The sequence below is a fragment of the Catharus ustulatus genome, chromosome 7 (genome assembly GCF_009819885.2).
Source record: "Catharus ustulatus isolate bCatUst1 chromosome 7, bCatUst1.pri.v2, whole genome shotgun sequence".
In the NCBI taxonomy this organism is placed as follows: Eukaryota; Metazoa; Chordata; class Aves; order Passeriformes; family Turdidae; genus Catharus; species Catharus ustulatus.
The window spans coordinates 38,444,265-38,463,121 of record NC_046227.1 but is presented as its reverse complement, the minus strand read 5'-3'; the positions used below and the strand labels follow the sequence as shown (position 1 = coordinate 38,463,121).

General features: G+C 47.7%; 1 protein-coding gene across 5 annotated transcripts in view; it reads left to right on the top strand.

Annotated features, from left to right (window-relative positions):
- Positions 1-362: 362 nt before the first annotated feature.
- Positions 363-18,857, top strand: part of LOC116999008 (voltage-dependent L-type calcium channel subunit beta-4) — an 81,832-nt gene continuing 63,337 nt past the window's right edge. For all 5 annotated transcript variants that reach the window (XR_004418502.1, XR_004418501.1, XM_033065290.2 and 2 more), the window contains exons 1-2: positions 363-431; positions 517-600. Coding sequence is in view for 3 of the 5 variants with exons in the window: in XM_033065290.2 (XP_032921181.1) it covers positions 423-431; positions 517-600 (93 nt within the window). In the remaining 2 variants the exon portion in view is untranslated. The remainder of the gene's footprint in view (positions 432-516; positions 601-18,857) is intronic.

Below are 18,857 nucleotides of genomic sequence, written 5' to 3'. Positions count from 1 at the left end.
ATATCCATCCCTGCCCTCTGGCAGTGCAGCCATTCCCTGTGTCCTGTCCCTCCATCCCTTGTCCCCAGTCCCTCTCCAGCACCCCTGGATCCCCTGCAGGTCCTGGCAGGGCTCTGAGCTCTCCCTGGATCCTGTTCCAGGCGCTCATTCCCATCTCTGTCCCATCCTGTCCCAGCACAGCACAGCTCCATCCCTCTCCTCCCGTCTCCATCCCTCCCCTCCCGTCTCTCCCGGTCCTGCCCGGGTTCGGGGGGGTTTTTCCGTGCCAGCCCCGCCCCGGGGCCGCCCCCCGGCCCCGCCGCCCCCTCCCCAGCGCGCTCCGCCCCGGCGGCGGCTCCGCTGCACCGGAGAGCGGCCCGGGAGAGCCGGACCGGGACAACCGGACCGGGACAGCCCGACCGGGACCGGCACCCCGGGGAGCCATGGCCGCGGTGCGTGCGGGGCCGGGGGCGGCGGGGCCGGGGCTGGGGAGGGGGGGGGTGACACGACCTTGATGCTTTTGTCCCCCCCGGGCAGGTGACGAGGGGCACCGCGACACGCCGCAGCCGCCTGAAGCGCTCGGACGGCAGCACCACCTCCACCAGCTTCATCCTGCGGCAGGTCAGGGGCTCGGGAACGGCTTGGGGGGCTCGGGGCTCGGGGGGCCGGGACCCCCGCTGCCCGGGGATGCTCCGGGGGTGCTCCGGAGATGGTCCAGGGTGCTCCGGGGATGCTCATGGATGCTCCAGGGGTGCTCCGGAGATGGTCCAGGGTGCTCCGAGGATGCTCATGGATGCTCCGGGGGTGCTCCGAGGATGCTCAGGGACGCTCTGGGGATGCTCCAGGCATGGTCCAGGGTGCTCCGGGGGTGCTCCAGGATGCTCTGGGATGCTCAGGGATGCTCCGGCATGATCCGGGTGTGCTCGGAGGATGCCCCGAGGATGCTCTGGGGATGCTCCAGGCATGGTCCAGGGTGCTCTAGGGGTGCTCCGAGGATGCTCAGGGGATGCTCCGCGGTGCTCCAGCTGCGGGCACCGCTGGAGTTGCGAGCACCGCGCGAGTTCCGAGCCGCGAGCCCCCGGGAGCGGCCCCAAATCCCGGCTCTGGCCGTGCTTCAGCCGGATAAACGCAGGGATTGAGCTCGCCTTGGGCTCCCCCGGCTGGGGCTGAGCCGCTGGGCTTTTCCTGTTATCCCCTGTGACAACGGGAGATGCGCTTGGCTCAGGGAATGGAAGCTGAGGTTTCGGTGATCTCCCGACTTTAGGATTTCTGGGGGAAAAAATGGTTCTGAATGTGTCGAGAGCATCGGCATCTCGGGTTGGGGCTGCTCACAGCTGATTCCACTGCAGGAGCCATCAGCACGGACCCTCCTGCCAGCGTTCCCCTTCCCCTTCTCCATCACCCTTTTCCTTCCCTGTTCACCTTTCCCTTCTCCATCACCCTTTTCCTTCCCTGCTCCCCTTCCCCTTCTCCATCCCCCTTTTCCTTCCCTGCTCCCCTTTCCCTTCTCCATCACCCTTTTCCTTCCCTGCTCCCCTTCCCCTTCTCCATCACCCTTTTCCTTCCCTGCTCCCCTTCCCCTCTCTGTTCCCTGCCAGCTGTCCCTTGCTCAGGCACAGAGTGACATCCCGAGTCCCCCTGAGGCATCACCCTCACCTCAGAATCCCTGTTTGCAGTAAACACGATCCTTCCCGTTCCCAAGTGGAGCAGCATGTGCGACATTCCCCGGAGCACAAACCTGCATCCCAGATTCCTCAGTGACTCCAGCAGGGATTTAAGGGAGCTCAGGGAAAGCAGGGCTGGGCCCTTGAGGGATGCAGGCACATTTGCTCGTGTTGTGCTCGGGACAGGGAGCTCTGTGTGACAGAAAAAGGGATTTAAATGAGCCAGGGAAGTTTCATTTTGGTGGCACAGGCTGGAGCAGTCCCTGTTTGCAGTGACATGTGAGAGTGTCGGGGAGGATGCGACGTTCAGCGTGATCTGAGCCGTGCAGGGGGGGTTGAAACGAGGATAAACGAGCACTGAGGCACTTCTGGGTTATGCTGCAGGCTCGAGGCAGGGAGGAGATGCTGCTGGCTGCTCCTGGGAGCTGTCCTGGAGGAGCTCTCAGCCTGGCAGGGTGTTGTTTCCAGAGGTGGATTTGTGCCACGTGGGAATTCAGGGAATTCAGAGGGTCCTTGGCATCAGCTGGAGCACTCTGTGTCCACAGGAGCAGGACATGATCTGGAATTTTGGAAGCCAGACCTGTCTGTCTGTCTGGTTTTGGGGGACTCACTTCACTCCTGACCCCCCTGAGGTGTTGCTTTACACATTGCATGGGCACTCCAAACTAGGAGGAGGAAAAGCAGGTGATGGGATGTTCCTCCTGTCCTTTACCCTCCCTCCACAGGGAAGTTTTCCCTCCTAACAGCCAGGCTCTACAAGAAGTGGAACACAAAGTCCCAGGGATCAGCTTCAGGTGACACCCTGCTGCTTGCAGGTCTCATTTAAAACCAGGAATTCTGAATTCTGTCAGTGAGATCTGTAATCAGTGTCCCAAAGGACTTCAAACCTTTTGTAGATTTTGTACACATTAAAACCTGAGCACTGAGCTCCTTTTCCAAGCCCACAGTACCTATGGAAATGCCATCCTTGGTTTCCTGTGCCAGGAGAGACACAGCTCCCTGGGATTTGAACTCATTACTCCACTTTTCATGATGTTGCATTTAACTTTTGGTTTCAATCCATTGCTCAGTCTAATTCAGTGAGGGAACAGCTTCTGGATTTGCCTTTTTGTTGAGGGTCTGAGGTGCTGGGTGCTGCCCACAGGGCCTGAGCTCCCAGCTCCAGTGGGGGAATGGAGGGCACAGGTGGAACCTGCACTCCCAGCACACACAGGGCTGTGCTGGAAAGCAGAGGGATGATGTTTGAAAAGCCTGGGCTGACTCCTGAGGCAGGAGATTCCCAGCTGGGGGAATGGGGGGAATCCAGGCTGGCAGCAAAGCTGGCACTGAAGGGGTCAAGTGTGGCCTTTGAGCAAGGAATGGGTGCACAGAACTCAGAACTATTCCTCTGACGTGGCTCAATTAGAGCCAGGAGCCCCCTTAAGGGACAGGAGTCAATTATAAGACACTAATTAGGGCAGCTGGAAACGTGTGATTCACACAAGGCTGGCACCAGAATTCTCCTTGTGTTTTCTGGGGGGGTTTGTGTTCCCAGCCCTGCACAGGGTTTGGGGTTCTCCCTCTGAATTCTGGCAGTGTCCATTAATTCCCTGCAATTTTAGTGAGATTTATTGCACTGACAGGAGTTGTGCAGAGCAGCAGGAAGCACCCAGAGGTTGTGTCAGAGCATCCATCACTTCTTGGGATGCTGGGGTGGAACTTCAGCTTCCCTTTATCTTCCTCCTCCTCATTCTTCTTCTCCTCCTCCTTTTGCTCCTTCTCCTCCTCTCCAGGTGTCTCCCAGAGGAATATTTACACATTTCTTAAACACCTCCTGAGACAGGGTCTCCCTTTGGAATGTTCACCCTCACACCTCAGGGTCTGGAGCACCAGGAGAAATGGGAAAGGAATGGAGAATTCCTGAGGGAAATGGGAAAGGGAATGGAGAATTCCTGAGGGAAATGGGAAAGGGAATGGAGAATTCCTGAGGGAAATGGGAATGGAGAATTCCTGAGGGAAATGGAAAAGGGGATGGAGAATTCCTGAGGGAAATGGGAAGGGAATGGAGAATTCCTGAGGGAAATGGGAAGGGAATGGAGAATTCCTGAGGGAAATGGGAAGGGAATGGAGAATTCCTGAGGGAAATGGGAAGGGGCTCAGCCTGGAGCAAAGGAGGATCCAGAGGGATCTTTTCCCTCTCTGGAATTCCCTGCCAGGAGGGGACACCGGGGGGATTTGGGATCTGCTCCAGGAACAGGGACAGGAGCAGAGGCAATGGCCCCAGGGCAGGGCAGGGTGGATTTGGGGACAATTCCTGCATGGAAAAGCTTTTCCAGCCCTGGCACAGCTGCCCAGGGCTCTGCAGTCCCCATCCCAGGAGGGATTTAAAGCCCTGGGGATGTGGCACTTGGGGACAGGGGTCAGTGGTGGCCTTGGCAGTGCTGGGGATGGTTGGACTCGATGATTTCAGAGGAATTTTTGGTACCAGCAGGGCCTTGTAATAAAATCTCCTTGAAACATCCATAGGAATCAGTGGAAATCCTTCCCAGCTTGTGCCAGAGAATTGAAGTGAAGCCAGTGAGTGTCCCTGAGCAGCCCAAGGACATTCAACTTCACACAAAACTATATTTAGATGTGCAGTTTATTTCTGGATTTTTTTTTTTTTTGCTGCTTCTTTAGAGATAGTTGAGGTTAAAGCAAATTTTCTTTTCAGACTTAGTTACACCTGGTGCTGCATCTCTAGCTGCACTTGTGCTTCCCCTTTTTAATTTTTTTTCCTGTGTAGTATTGAGAGGAAGAGCAGAGCAGCATTTTCTGTCATCAGAGCAGCTCTCAGGCTCTCAGAACTCTTCAAAGGTTGAGGACAGTGCAGGAAAATAATTTAGAATCTTTAAAAAGAGTTTTGTGGCCTTGTTTCCATCGGGCTCTGCTCATCAGTGACCATTTCTTGATGAACTTCTCAATTTCATCTGAATTCTTCCCAGAATTCTGCATTTTTTTTGTCTCAAAATCCTTTTCCTCAGAGCATCAGCTGGGAATTCTGGTCTCTGCTGGGAGCAGGGTCCATTGCAGTGGGAACTGCAGAGATCCAGGCATTCCTCAAAATCCAGCACTGATTAAATGGATTAAAAAACGTGTCTGCAGAGGAGCAGAGGTTCAGTAATTTAACAAAGATGAGCTCAATCCTGCCATGAGTCATTAATTTCTAAAATACAGCTTACTGTCATGGAAAGTGATTATTCCTCAGGCTGGGCTCTTTTTCTGCTCTGTGCAGCTCTCAGGAGCTGTTCCAGCTTTTGACAGGTGAATAAAAGGCTGAGCCCTCTCTCCCCAGAGCAGCAGCCCTGGCATGGCTGTGCCTCATCCCTGCTGGAATCTGAGTGCTCAGCTCAGCCAGCACTGGCAGCCTGATGCCATTTGATGAAGGAACAGTGGATTTCGTTTGTAGAAGTCGAGATTTGACTTTGTAAATCCAAATATTTAGGTTGAATCAAGGAGGGTAATTAAGGCTTGAAGTGAAATCAATGTTCCCAGGGTGTGTTGCTTGGCTTTCCCTCAGGTTTGAGGTTTTCTCCTGCATTCAGCACCACAGAGTTTACCAAAGCTTTGGGGGGAAGCAGAGTTTTCTGCTGTTGTCACAGAATCATGGAACCCTGGAATGGTTTGGGATGCAAGGGCCTTAAATCCCATCCCATCCCATCCCATCCCATCCCATCCCAGTGATCCCATCCCATCCCATCCCAGTGATCCCATCCCATCCCATCCCAGTGATCCCATCCCATCCCATCCCATCCCATCCCATCCCATCCCATCCCATCTCATCCCTGTATCCCATCCCATCCCCTGCCTTGGCCAGGGACACTTCCCTCTCTCCCAGGCTGCTCTAGGATCCTGGATCTGCTGCCTGAGGCTCATTCCAGGTGATTTTTGAGGATGGTTTGCTCTCTGCAGGGCAAAGATGGGGCCACCCCCAGCAGGACAATCCATGGCAGGAATTCCCTGTGATGGAGTGGGGATCTCCCATGGGATTGTCCCCTGGCAGCTGGAGAGAAACCATCCCACTAAGGGGCACAGCTGGGTTTTTGGGATGTCTGCAGGGACCTGGGTGAGGAAATCCTGGGAATGTGAGGGGCTCTGGAGTCAAACCCTTCTTCCCTAGAGCTCCTTGAACAGCTTCAGGTGATCCCAGGGGTTCCGGGATATCCAGGGGACATCTCCATCAGCTCCTCCCTGCCCTGTGGATAAGGTCAAAGTGATGGCATAACACAGCACCTTTCCCAAAGTTTCCTGGAGGAGCTGATGCAGAGATGTCCCCTGGATGTCCTGGAACCCCTGGGCTCACCTGGAGCTGCTCAGGGAGCTCTAGGGAAGAAGGGTTTGACTCCAGATCACTCATTTCCCAAGGATTTCCTCACCAAGGGGCACAGCTGGGTTTTTGGGATGTCTGCAGTGACCTGGGTGAGGAAATCCTGGGAATATGAGGGATGTGGAGTCAAACCCCTTTTCTCTAGAGCTCCTTGAGCAGCTCCAGGTGAGCCCAGGGGCTCCAGGACATCCAGGGGACATCTCTGCATCAGCTCCCCCAGGATAATTTCTCCATCAGCTCCTCCAGGATCAGTTCATCTCTCCATCTCCATCAGCTCCTCCAGGATCAGTTCATCTCTCCATGAGCTCCTCCCTGCCCTGTGGGTGAGGTCAGAGTGATGGCATGCACAGAACCTTTCCCAAAGTTTCCTGGAAGGAAGCTGAGGGATCTGGAGTGTGTCCTGCATGGAGCTGAGCCAGGGGAGGGGCAGGATGGAGCCAAGGTGTTCCCCCAGAGGCACTGCCAGGAATGGGAACATCCCAACAGCTCCAGCAGCATCAGGACACCAGGAATGGGAATTTGAATTTGGGGTGTCTGTGCTGGATCCATGATCCTGTGGCTCCCTTCCCACTCAGGACATTCTGGGGATCCATGAACCTTCACAAGGCTGAAACAGCACTAAAAGAAATGAAATGGAATTTTTTTTTCCCCTTTTAATTATAAAACAAGGAGTAGGAAAATTGGCTGCTGTCCTCAATCCTGTCATCAGCACAGCCATGCTGCAGCCTTCTGCACATTCCTGCTTTTCCTTGGGAAAGCTGCATGCTTGGGAATCTCTGGGGCTCCAGGAGCTTTAATTGAATGTTTGTTCGTGTTCTAATTGAATCCCCAATTAAGTTCTCACCCGGTGCTCTGCTAGGGAGCGATTTTGTGCGTGGTGTGTTTGCAAGCAAATCCTGAGCAGGGATTTTTATTTTTTTTTTCCCAGGAAAAATCCCCCAGCTGTTTGATTTTGGAGCAGCTCCAGGGGTGCTGTCCCTGCTGGGATCCCAATTCCCACGGGATTGGGTCACTGCCCCTGTCCCCAGCACAGTGGGTGGGGGTTGGAGCCCAGCAGCAGCTCCTGGAATTGTTGGGAATGTGGAATTCATGGGATTTGCTCCGTGGGTTTGGTGCTGTGCAAGCAGGAAAGGCAGAGCTGGTGGAATTAGCTTAAAAAAAATCTAAAATAACCTTAGAAAAGAAACAAACTCTGCTTGCTTCTGCTGCTGAACTGCACCAAAAAATGAAAGCATTTATTCCCCATGACCTTCTGACACTGACAGTGACGATGGATTACAGAGAGGGAGAGATCTGAATTAACACTTAAATCTGTTTTTTTGTAAAACTGGTAAAAGAGAGAAGCTGGATGTTTCAAAAACTTTGCCTTCTTACCAAATGAAAGCATTTATCCCCCATTACCTTCTGACACTGGTAGTGACAATGCATTACATTAGGAAAGATCTGAATTAACACTTAAATCTGTTTGTGTTAAAAGTGGTAACAGAGAGGAGCTGGATGTTTCAAAAACTTTGCCTTCTTATTAAATGAAAGAATTTATCCCCCATTACCGGTAGTGACAATGGATTACAGAGAGGGAGAGATCTGAATTAACACTTAAATCTGTTTATTGTAAAGCTGGTAACAGACAGAAGCTGGATGTTTCAAAAACTTTGCCTTCCTATCAACTTGCTATAACTGCTCCACAGCCTTTGCAATTTTAGGACTAAAAGGAAAAAGCAGCTGAAGTAAGAGGTTGAATTTATTGGGAAAAAAGACATTGGATGTACAAAATATTAATATAAATGTTGCTGCTGATGAAATGGCTTTTCCTGTGTTTACAGCAGTTCCTAATTCAGGGCTTTTTGAATTAATTGCTGAAATTATAATTAAATATAAGAAATTCAATTATTATTAAAGCTCATAACCAATGTGTTTAATGATAAGCCAAGATCCTGAAAGAATTGTTTTATTGAAAACTGGATGGGTATAATACCCAGAAGTAGGTTACAAAAATGGGTGAAATACCAGAATTGCAGTTTGGTGTCCCTGCTCTCCAGATGTGCTGACCAGCTTAGGGTGTCCATGGCAACCAGGCCTGGCTTTGCACACAAAGTCACCAGCAAAAGTCAGATATTAATAGAGAGCCACGGAGGGAGGGAGGGAGAGAAAATAGGATTTGGCTGCTGCTCACCCCAAATTGGGGATTTGGAGTCATCTGGGGCTGTGGGTGTTTGTTTACGTGGCTCTGTGCAGCCTGACCTATAAAATGAATTCTGCCGTGGTGGGGCTGCAGGGAGGGAGCAGGATGTGAATGGGGGATGGAAAATGCCTTCACACACTTGGGAGTGTAGGGATTAAATATCAAAATAAAAATAAAAATAAAAATTAATATAAATAATATAATTATAAATAATGTAAAATAAAAATAAATAAAAATAAAAATAAAAATAAAAATAAAAATAAAAATAAAAATAAAAATAAAAAATATAATTATAAATAATGTAAAATAAAAATAAAAATGAAAATAAAAATAAAAATAAAAATAAACAATATGAGTATAATTGTAAATAATATAATTATAATTATATCATAATTATAATTATAAATACAAATATAAATACAAATATAAATAATATCATTCTATAAATATAAGTGTAAATACAAATAGAAATAGAAACAATATGAGTATAATTGTAAATAATATAATTATAATTATAATTATATCATAATTATAATTATAAATACAAATATAAATACAAATATAAATACAAATACAAATATAAATAATATAAATATAAATATAAGCATAAATATAATAATAATATAAATAATATAATACTATAACTATAAATAATATATATATAAATATAGATAATATATCAATATAAATATTTATAATTATAAATAATATATATATTAATGTGTAAATAAAATATCTATAAATAATATAAATGTGCATAATGTAAATAATACTATAATAATGTATTATTATAATATAAATATGAATGTAAATATACATATACAGTATGAATGCACAGTACCCCTTCAATATTTAATAGGCAAGAACTAAAAAATACTTTTGCAAACGTGTGAATATAAACATATGAAAGCATATAAATATCTATAAAAATAAAATGTATGTATAGGGTAGGAGTACACAATGCTCTTGCTTTCCCCCTTCAATATTTAATAGGAAAGAATAAAAAAATACCTTTACAAACATGTAAATATATATATAGTTAAAAGGATATAAATGTACATATATAAAAATTTATATCTATCTATATATAGATATCTATCTACCTATCTGTATATATCTATAGATACAGATAGATATAGCTATAAATGTATCTGTATCTATATCTGTATCTATATCTATATCTATATCTGTATCTATATCTATATCTATATCTATAAATCTATAGATATAAATATATATAGGGTATGAATGCTTGGTGCTCTTGCTGTCCTCACCCAATGTTTAATAGGAAAGGATTAAAAATACCTTTACAAACATGTTAATATATGTATTTAAAAGAATAGAAATGTAAACATATATATTTATATCTATCTATAAATTTGTATCTATCTACCTGTGTATATGTATCTAAATATGTATAGATATATATATAAATATATAGATAGATATATCTATTTATATCTATCTACATATCTATATCTATCTATAGATATATAGATAGATATAGATACAGATATAGATATAGAATCTGTATCTCTATAAATATAAATATATAGATTTAGATACAGATATAGATATAAATATAGATACAGATACAGTTATAGTTAGATATAGATATAGATATAGATATAGATATAGATATAGATATAGATATAGATATAGATATAGATATAGATATAGATATAGATATAGATACAGGGTATGAATACATGATTCTGTCCCCATTCCTGCAATGAGGAGCCTGGAATTCAGGAATCCTCCATGCCCTGATCCACCTGAGTGAAACCCAGGACTGAAACTCCCCATCCCCATTCCCATTCCCATCCCCATCCCATGGAACCCATCCCATCCCATTGATCCCATCCCATTGATCCCATCCCATCCCATGGAACCCATCCCATCCCATTGATCCCATCCCATTGATCCCATTGATCCCATTGATCCCATTGATCCCATCCCATCCCATCCCATTGATCCCATCCCATTGATCCCATCCCATTGATCCCATCCCATCCCATTGATCCCATCCCATCCCATCCCATCCCATCCCATCCCATCCCATCCCATCGATCCCATCCCATCCCATCCCATGGATCCCATCCCATCCCATCCCATCCCATCCCATCCCATCCCATCCCATCCCATCCCATCCCATCCCATCCCATCCCATTGATCCCACCCCATCCCATCCCATCCCATCCCATCCCATCCCATCCCATTGATCCCATCCCATTGATCCCATCCCCTCCCAGTGCCCCCAGTTTGGTTTCCAGCCCTGGGGGTGGATCTGAGCTGTGCTGACGTTCCTGTGGCCCCCAGCACAGCTCCCATGGCTCGTGGGGGAAGCAGGGACGCCGATTTCTTGGGGCTCCACGCTCAGAAACCTTCAGTGGCTCTGAAAGGAACGTGGCAGAGACAGAAATAGCTTTTTGTCCTAAACCCCTCAGGTTTTGGGGGACCCACAGAGCTGGGAAAAAAGAGCTCCTGAATTCCTTTCTGTTGGTTTCAGGGTTAGGGGAGGGAGCCTGGTGTGAATAATCTTCCAAATTGGCTTTACAAATAATCAAGCAGAACTCTAGGAAAATAAAATCTACAATTCTTGAGCCACTCACCACGATAAAAACATCTGCTGTTAAAGGAGTTTTTTGGCTGACAGTCAAATAAATAATAAAAATAGAATAAAATTTAATAAAAGAATCCCAGCATCCCAGAGTGGTTTGGATTGGAAGGGACTTTAAAGCTCATCCAGTTCTATCAGGGACACCTCCCACTGTCCCAGGCTGCTCTAACCTGGCCTTGGACATTCCAGGGATGCAGGGGCAGCCACAGCTGCTCTGGGAATTCCAGCCCAGCCAGGAATTCCTTCCCAAGATCCCAAGCACACATTTTGGTGATGGCTGATGGATCATTTGACACCTGAGACAATTTAGGGATGGCAATAAGAACGTGCCTTTCCTCTCTTGTTTTCATTTGTGGCTGCTAGGAGCAAAGTCTCCAGATGAAATGGGATTGGGAACAGCAAGACCTTGCCTTGCCTCCCCCTCTCCCTCTAATAAAAATGGGAATTTTTCCTAAAGCACAGGGGGGAGGTTGGAGATCCCTCCTGGCCCCATTCTCTGCCCTGCTACAAACCCCATGTTTGGATTTTGGGGTTTTTTGGGACCTTTCCCACTTTGCCCCTTCTGTGGGAGGTACTGCTCCCTCGGGGCTGTTGGGAATTTTGGTGCCAGCATTCCCATGGTCCCTGAGTGCCCCTGAATATCCCTGAGTGTCCCTGAATGCCCCTGAGTGTCCCTGAGTGCCCCTGGGTGTCCCCACTCCAGCCCTGTGGGTTTTGCTCTTTGCAGAAGGACCCAGGGCTGGGTTTTGGGCAAACACACCCAGGTAGTTTCACCCATCCCATTCCCACTGGATAACAAACCCTCAGCATTCCCTTTCCTCCACACTTCCATCATGATGATCACACTTTAGGGAAAACCTTCTCTTGTCCCAGAGGAGAGATTTAACACCCTGAAGGAAAAGCCTCTTGAATCCTGACTGTTTGCAGCGCTCAGGTTTGGGCTGTGACATTTTTTCCTGCCAGGAATGAGCTGTAACCTCCTCTTGGTTTTCCTTGGATCCCATTTTTCCCCTGGTTTTGCTGTAGGGTGGTTGATTCTCCAGGCTGGTGGCTTCAGTGCTTACCCAGGCACTCTTTTCCCAGCTTACATAATTCATCATTTTCCCATTTATCCATGAGGACAGCAGGAGCTGCCCCTGTGTCTCCACATCTCCACTGCACTTAATGCAGTTTGATATCCCTGGAAAAATCAGAGATCCCGAGCCAGGCAAGGCAGCAAAATAATTCCAGGCTGGAATTTTGCAAAAACCTTTTGAAAACGTTCCTTTGAAAATCAAGAAAATCCTTTTATTGGGATAATGATTGGGATTTGCTGGGTGACCTGAAGCAGCTGCAGACACCTGGATTTAAGCAGGAGAATCCCAACCATGTCCTGGAGGAAAATCCCAGTCCTGGAGGAAAATCCCAGTCCTGGAGGAAAATCCCAGTCCTGGAGGAAAATCCAGTTCTGCTCCTCACCTGTGACTCCAGCAAACCTTGACAGTGGTGTCCAAAGGGACAGGTGGATTTTGTGAGGATTTCCCAACCTAATTCCATTGCAGTTTGGATTTGCATTTTGCTTGCCCAGGTTCTTGTGCTGAGTTACATTCTCCACTTGTACCTCAGCAGCTTCTCCTGGGTGACAGCACTTGACATGCAAATGTTCACTCCCATTTTTGTGAAGTGGTTTTGGAGCCTTTTGTGCCGAATTCCCTCCGTATTTCAAAGTTCTCAAGTGGAATTTTTGTACTGGGAATTCCTTGGGGTGCTCATTGATCCCTCCTGAGCAATGGGAACTGATTTCCCATTAGGAGACATTTCATAACCTGATGGGGTTGGGTTTTTTTTTTTTTCTTCCTCTCTATTTTATTCATCAGAGAGTGATAAAAATGCTGTGAGCACTTGGCATTCCTCAGGCCTTAATGACCAGGGGAGGTTCATGGCCTGGGATGATGAAACCTCCAGCCAGGCATTCATCTTCCTGCTGGCAATCAGGGCTGGAAAATTCTCCTGCTGCTTTGGCTTGGAGCAGCTTGGGGCAGCAGGAGCAGCTTCTCCTCCCTCTCCCTGCTCCCCAGAATTGGGGGAGAAAAGCTCCATCCCTTGGGACAGTAACTCTGCTGTGCTGTGGATGGAGATGTGTGGTTTGGAGGTGGCTAGGCTGGGACATTGGGAGAATCCAGGAATTGTAAATGGAACCCAAATGGAGGAGGAGGAGTGTGGGAGATGCTCAGGAGGGAACGAGCTGGGGATAAAACACAGCAGGGAGGGGAGGAAGAGGAGATGGAGAGATGGTGAAGAGAGGATCCTCCTGGGATGAGCCATGGAATGGTTAAGGTTGGAAAAGACCTTTAAGATCATCAAATCCAACATGAGCCAGCTCCACCAGCAGGGTCACCCCTGCCCTGTGTCCCCAAGTGCCACCTGCACACCTTTTCTGAGCAGTGCTTTATCCCCTTTCCATGAAAGAACTCATCCTAATATTTCACCCAAACCTCCCCCAGCACAGCTTGGGGCTGTTCCCTCTCCTGCAGCTCGTGGTCCTGCCCCTCTTCCCTCTCCTCTTCCATTTTCCTTCTCCTCCCAAAGCTCCCTCTGGCCTTGCCTTGGCTCTGTCCTTGTCACCAGTGCCTCTCATTTCATTCCTCTGCACTGAATTCCAGCAGCTGCCTCATTACCCACTTTTGTACCAGACAAAAAGAGTGGGAAGAGGGGAAATCCCAAATTTTTACTATAGTAACTGGTTAAATTCAGATAAGGACGGCATGTGGGATTTATTGAATTTTTTTTGTTTGTTCCTGTTTTTCCTGGGAATGTTGTTGCTGTCTTTTATTTCCCACTCTGTGTGTCACAGCAAAAGGGACAGTGCTGGGACACCCTCCCCAGTGGACAGGGGGTCACATCAGCCAAGAACAGATTGAGGGATTAAAAAAAGAGCTGCCCAAAACCTGACAAAAACCAGGGGCAGGGAAAAAATGAGAGGAAGAAAATGAGGAGGGGGGAAAGACCAGGAAAGGAGAGGTGGAATCTGTCCCTGGTGCAGAGTCTGTGAGCACAAAATGTGGGTAGAGCCCTAAAGAGTGGGTGACTCTTCCATAACTCATCTTCTGCCACTTCATTCCCCCATTCTTAGGGGTTCTGCAAGGAAAAAATTCCCTTTTTCCTTTAGGGAGCAGTTGGATGTGTCCTAGCCACACTCACAGTCCTGGAGCAGCTTCCTCTGTTTTCATCTTTTTTTTCTTTCTGGTTTGGTCCTTTTCTTTTATTTCCATTTCTTTTTCCTTTGTCCCTGTACAAGAAGTGGCAGCAGGGGACAGCAGAAAGGCCACCAGGAGTCCCCTGCTGCTCTCCATGGACACTCTGCATGTCCAGCCTCTGCCCCTCTCCTTTTCCCAAGGCATTTTCCCACTTTCCAGGGTTTCTGCAAGGCTCTGACACTGTCTGGACTTCAGCACTGTTCTCCCAAAGGGAATTTCCTTGGCCCCAAAGCCCATCCAGCCTGGCCTTGGACTCTCCCAGGGCTGGGAATTTTTTATGGATTTATTTCTGCTCCAAAACCATCCCTCCATGACAAATCTGTTGGTATTTTAAAGCTGATGATGGTGTGCTGTGTGCTGATTTAGGAGTTTTTTGTGTGATAAATTGAGAATTCACCCCCAGCCTCCCACCTTTCCCAAGTACCCCAAGTCAAACCTGAGCTCTTTCACCTGCAAACCTCCCCCTGCCTTTTCCCACAGGTTCCTCTGATTCCTGGGATGGTAAATGAGAGGTTTCCACTCCCAGGCAGGAGCTGGGGAATGGCAATCTGGTGTAATTTATGCAGGAGCAGTGTGGGGGAAATTGCAGCCCACTCCTGTTCCACATAAATTATGGATGTACCTCCTTGGAAATAGCTGCAGAGGGGGCTCAGGGTTTTTTTGGCTAATGAATCATGCCCTGAATTTCCACAGTACCTACATTGACTCAAATGTCTCCTTTTGGCCCCACCTTTCTTTTTTCATCATCTCTAAACTTTGGCTGAACTCCCAGCTCAGGATGTTTCTGTATTTTCCTCACAACAGAGCCATTCCTTGAAGACCCTAAAAAATTTATTCCCAATTTATTTTCCATCTCTGAAGAGATCCCTCAGCTGGTTCTGAAGGATCTGTGGGAATAAATAAATGAGTGTTTAGGAAGGTGCAGTCTGCTGATTTCCATGGATTTAGAACCTTTGGAGCTGTGCCCTTCAAGGCAAATCCCTGGGCAACACAAAAAACTTTGGAATTGAGTAGGGAAAAAAAAGGAATTGGAAGATATTCCTGAAGGAAGTGAAGGATGCTGCTGCCCAATGTTGAATTTGGGAGTGTAAACCCCCAAATATACAAAACAACACCACAAAACCTTTGGAATTGAGCAGGGAAAGAAAGGAATTGGAAGATAATCCTGAAGGAAGTGAAGGATGCTGCTGCCCAATCTTAAATTTGGGAGTGTAAACCCCCAAATATACAAAACAAACCATAAAACCTTTGGAATTGAGCAGGGAAAGGAAGGAATTGGAAGATATTCCTGAAAGAAGTGAAGGATGCTGCTGCCCACTGTGAATTTGGGGGTGTAAAATGTAGATATAATATCGATACTTCTGCAAGTTTGGAGCAATCTGAATTAAGAATTATCCCTGAGGAATGTCCAGGCTGGGGTCTGAGCTCCTCCCCTGCAGCACAGGAACATCCAGCAGCCAGGGAAGGGCTTTGGGGAGGATGTGGAAGGTGAAGAGAGGCTGTTTGGAGCAGGAGGAGAAGGAACAGCTTTGGACCTAAAACGAGGCAGCTCCAAGGATACAGAACGTTATGGGAAGGAGGAGTGGAAGTGTGATTTTCATGATAATACAGGAGAGGGAGGAGCGGCGTGGGCACCAGGAGAGGGGTGGAATGAGGAGATGGAGGGGGTGGAATCATGGAAATCAAAACCCAGCCCTGGAAAACCATTTGGGCTTTGCCCATGGGCGCAGCATTCCGAGTTGTCTTTGATTGTCTTGTGTGAGGAGCTGCCTGGGCTATATTTAACTGATCCCATGTGTGCTGCCATCAGGAATCTGTGCAGTTTCCCCCGTTCCGTGGCATTTCTGAAGCACAATTATTTATGTTCCAGTGGAAGGTGTCGCTGCCCGTGGAACGGGATGAGCTCCAAGGTCCTTCCCAATCCCAAACCAGCCTGGAGTTGTGACTCAGTGCCACATGAACTCAGAGCTTGGCAAATATCACAGGGCTCCAGTTCAGGCCCTGGCCATATGTTAATGAGATTATGCTAATGAGAATATGCTAATGAGAATATGCTAATGAGCTGCTAACGAGGGGGGAGGATGCTCTGCCCGAATTTACAGCTCTGGGAATTTCAGCTAGGGCTGGCTTGGAGAGGGGAAACTTTGCTCTCCACAGCAGTTCCAACTGTGCCTTTCTCCCATTCAGGTTTATTATTAGAACCTTCCCTTGGTACAGTGTATTTAATAAAATCCCTGGGTTTTTTTCCTATTCAGTTCTATTCTTGGAACGCTTTCCTGGTAGAGTACATTTTAATACAACCCCAAATCCAAATGCTCTGTGCTGATGGTTTCTGGCTCCCCAGTATCCCAGTGCCTCTGAACTGGTCCTGCTGTGTCCACCCACTGGTTTGGAGGGGCTCAGCCCTCTGTTCCTAGAAAAGCCCTTTTTGGGTTGTACCTAAAAGGAAACATTTTGGGGTGGGATGGGCTTGCATTATTCCTATGGAAACAAAATGCTGTGCAGAGAGAACCCCCCCAGCTCTGGGAGCTCTGGGAGCATTATTGGAGATGTGTGACCATCTGGAGGGAGCAGCCTGCAGGGAGGGGTCTCTGTGTTCAGCACAGATGCCTCCACTCCTGACACAGCAGCTCCCAAGGGATCCCAGGGATCTGCATCCCTGACTGCCACAGTGCCAGCTGGGACTTGGCTTCAGCTTCAGGGGGTTAAGCTGGGCCTAGAGGGTGCCCTGAGCATCTGGCACATCTCCAGTTTGCCGTGCTCATCCCAGAATGGTTTGGGTTGGAAGGGTTAAATCCCATCCCAATCCACCCCTGCCATGGGCAGGGACACCTCCCACTGTCCCAGAGTGTTCCAGCCTGGCCTGGGGCATCCCAGGGATACAGGGGCAGCCACAGCTGCTCTGGGAATTCCAGCCCAGCCAGCAATTCCCAATATCCCAACATCCCAATTTCCCAATATCCCAATATCTCAATGTCCCAGTATCCCAGTATCCAAATATCCCATTATTCCAGTATCCCAATATCCCAATTCCCAATATCCCAATTCCCAATATCCCAGTATCCAAATATCCCACTATCCCAATATCCCAATATCCCAATATCCAACATCCCACTATCCAAATATCCCAATATCCCACTATCCCAATATCTCAATATCCCAATATCTCAATATCTCAGTATCCCAATACCCCAATATCCCAATTCCCACTATCCCAATCCCCATCCCTGCCCTCTGGCAGTGCAGCCATTCCCTGCTCCTGTCCCTCCCAGTCTTTATCCCAAGCCCCTCTCCAGAAATCCTCCCCACACCCAGGGCAGCAGACACAAAATGTCCCTGTGCTTCCAGCAGGGATCCAGCAGTAATTCCAAAATGGAAAGGTTGGACCAAAACAAACCCTGTGTTTTCCCTGGAATGGGGGCTGGGACCATTTGGGCTGTGGGAGCACAACCATGGGGGGATGCTGCAGGTTTGGGTCCTGGGCCTGGTTTGGGTCCTGGGCCTGGTTTGGGTCCTGGGCCTGATTCAGATTCAGATCCTGGTTTGGGTCCTGGTTCTGATTCAGATTCAGATCCTGGTTCAGGTTTGGATCCTGGTCCTGGTTTAGGTCCTGGTTCTGGTTTGGATCAGCTCCTGATTTAGATCAGCTCCTGATTTGTATCCTGGTCCTGATTCAGATCCTGGTTGAGATCAGCTCCTGGTTTGGGTCCTGGTCCAGGTTTGGGTCCTAGGCCTGGTTTGGGTCCTGGTTCTGATTCAGATTCAGATCCTGGTCATGGTTCAGAGCCTGGTCCTGGTTTGGGTCCTGGTTCAGGTTTGGATCCTGGTTCAGGTTTGGATCCTGGTTTGGGTCCTGGTCCTGATTCAGATTCAGATCCTGGTCCTGGTTTGGGTCCTGGTTCTGATTCAGATCCTGCTCCTGGTTCAGATCCTGGTCCTGGTCTGGACCAGCTCCTGTTTTGGATCCTGCCCCCAGCTGTTCCATGTTTGTTCTCCCTCTCTCAGGCACTCAGATTTAGTGCAGAACTCAAGCACAGACCCTCAGCTGTTGTCTGAACTATCAGATTCTGCTTTAGGCTGCAGAAATGCTGAGTTTGCTGCTCCTTGTTGCTGCTTTTTCTCTCGGGGGTCCCATGAGCAGCACTTGCTGCACTTTGTTTGTGTTGGTGCTCTCTGGCTTTTTCAGTGAGTCCTTCCTCCCTCATGCCATCAATTGAAGCATTTTACTAAAACAGACAACACTGAACTTAATGGGAATGGAATATTTCAGATCCTAGAAAAAGCAGGAACAGTGTTTATAACAGAATAACAGAAAGTCATTAATTACCTTCTAAAAGCCCCTTTTCAAAAGAATCTTCTTTAATCCTTATTTTTCCTTCAGTCAGGACCAGCCTGGCAAATCCTGGCTCATGTGGTGAGCCCAGTTTGAGAACATTTGTGGGGCTCTGCTCTTAGGTTCTTGTGCAGAGTTAGGATAAAGATCTGGATTTACTCACAGGCATTTCACGGATATCAAATACACAATTCCCATTTCTGTACAAGCTCACATCCGTAGGAAAGTCCTTTTCCAGGCAGGAAAGTAATTAAAAATAAAAATTCCTTGCAGTAATTAAAAAGAAAACTCCGTGTGTGCATACAGACTTAGGTGGCAGCAGGAGCTGAGTTTTGGGATGAAATTCTGCAATTCTGGGCCAAGCCACAGGATGGGGATGTTGCAACACCCGAATGTCCAGCATCGAGTCCTCACAAATTTAAACCTTTTTCATAATTTAAATGTGGGGCTTTACATTTTATTTTTATATATTTCTATTTTTATTTCCTATATTTTTAT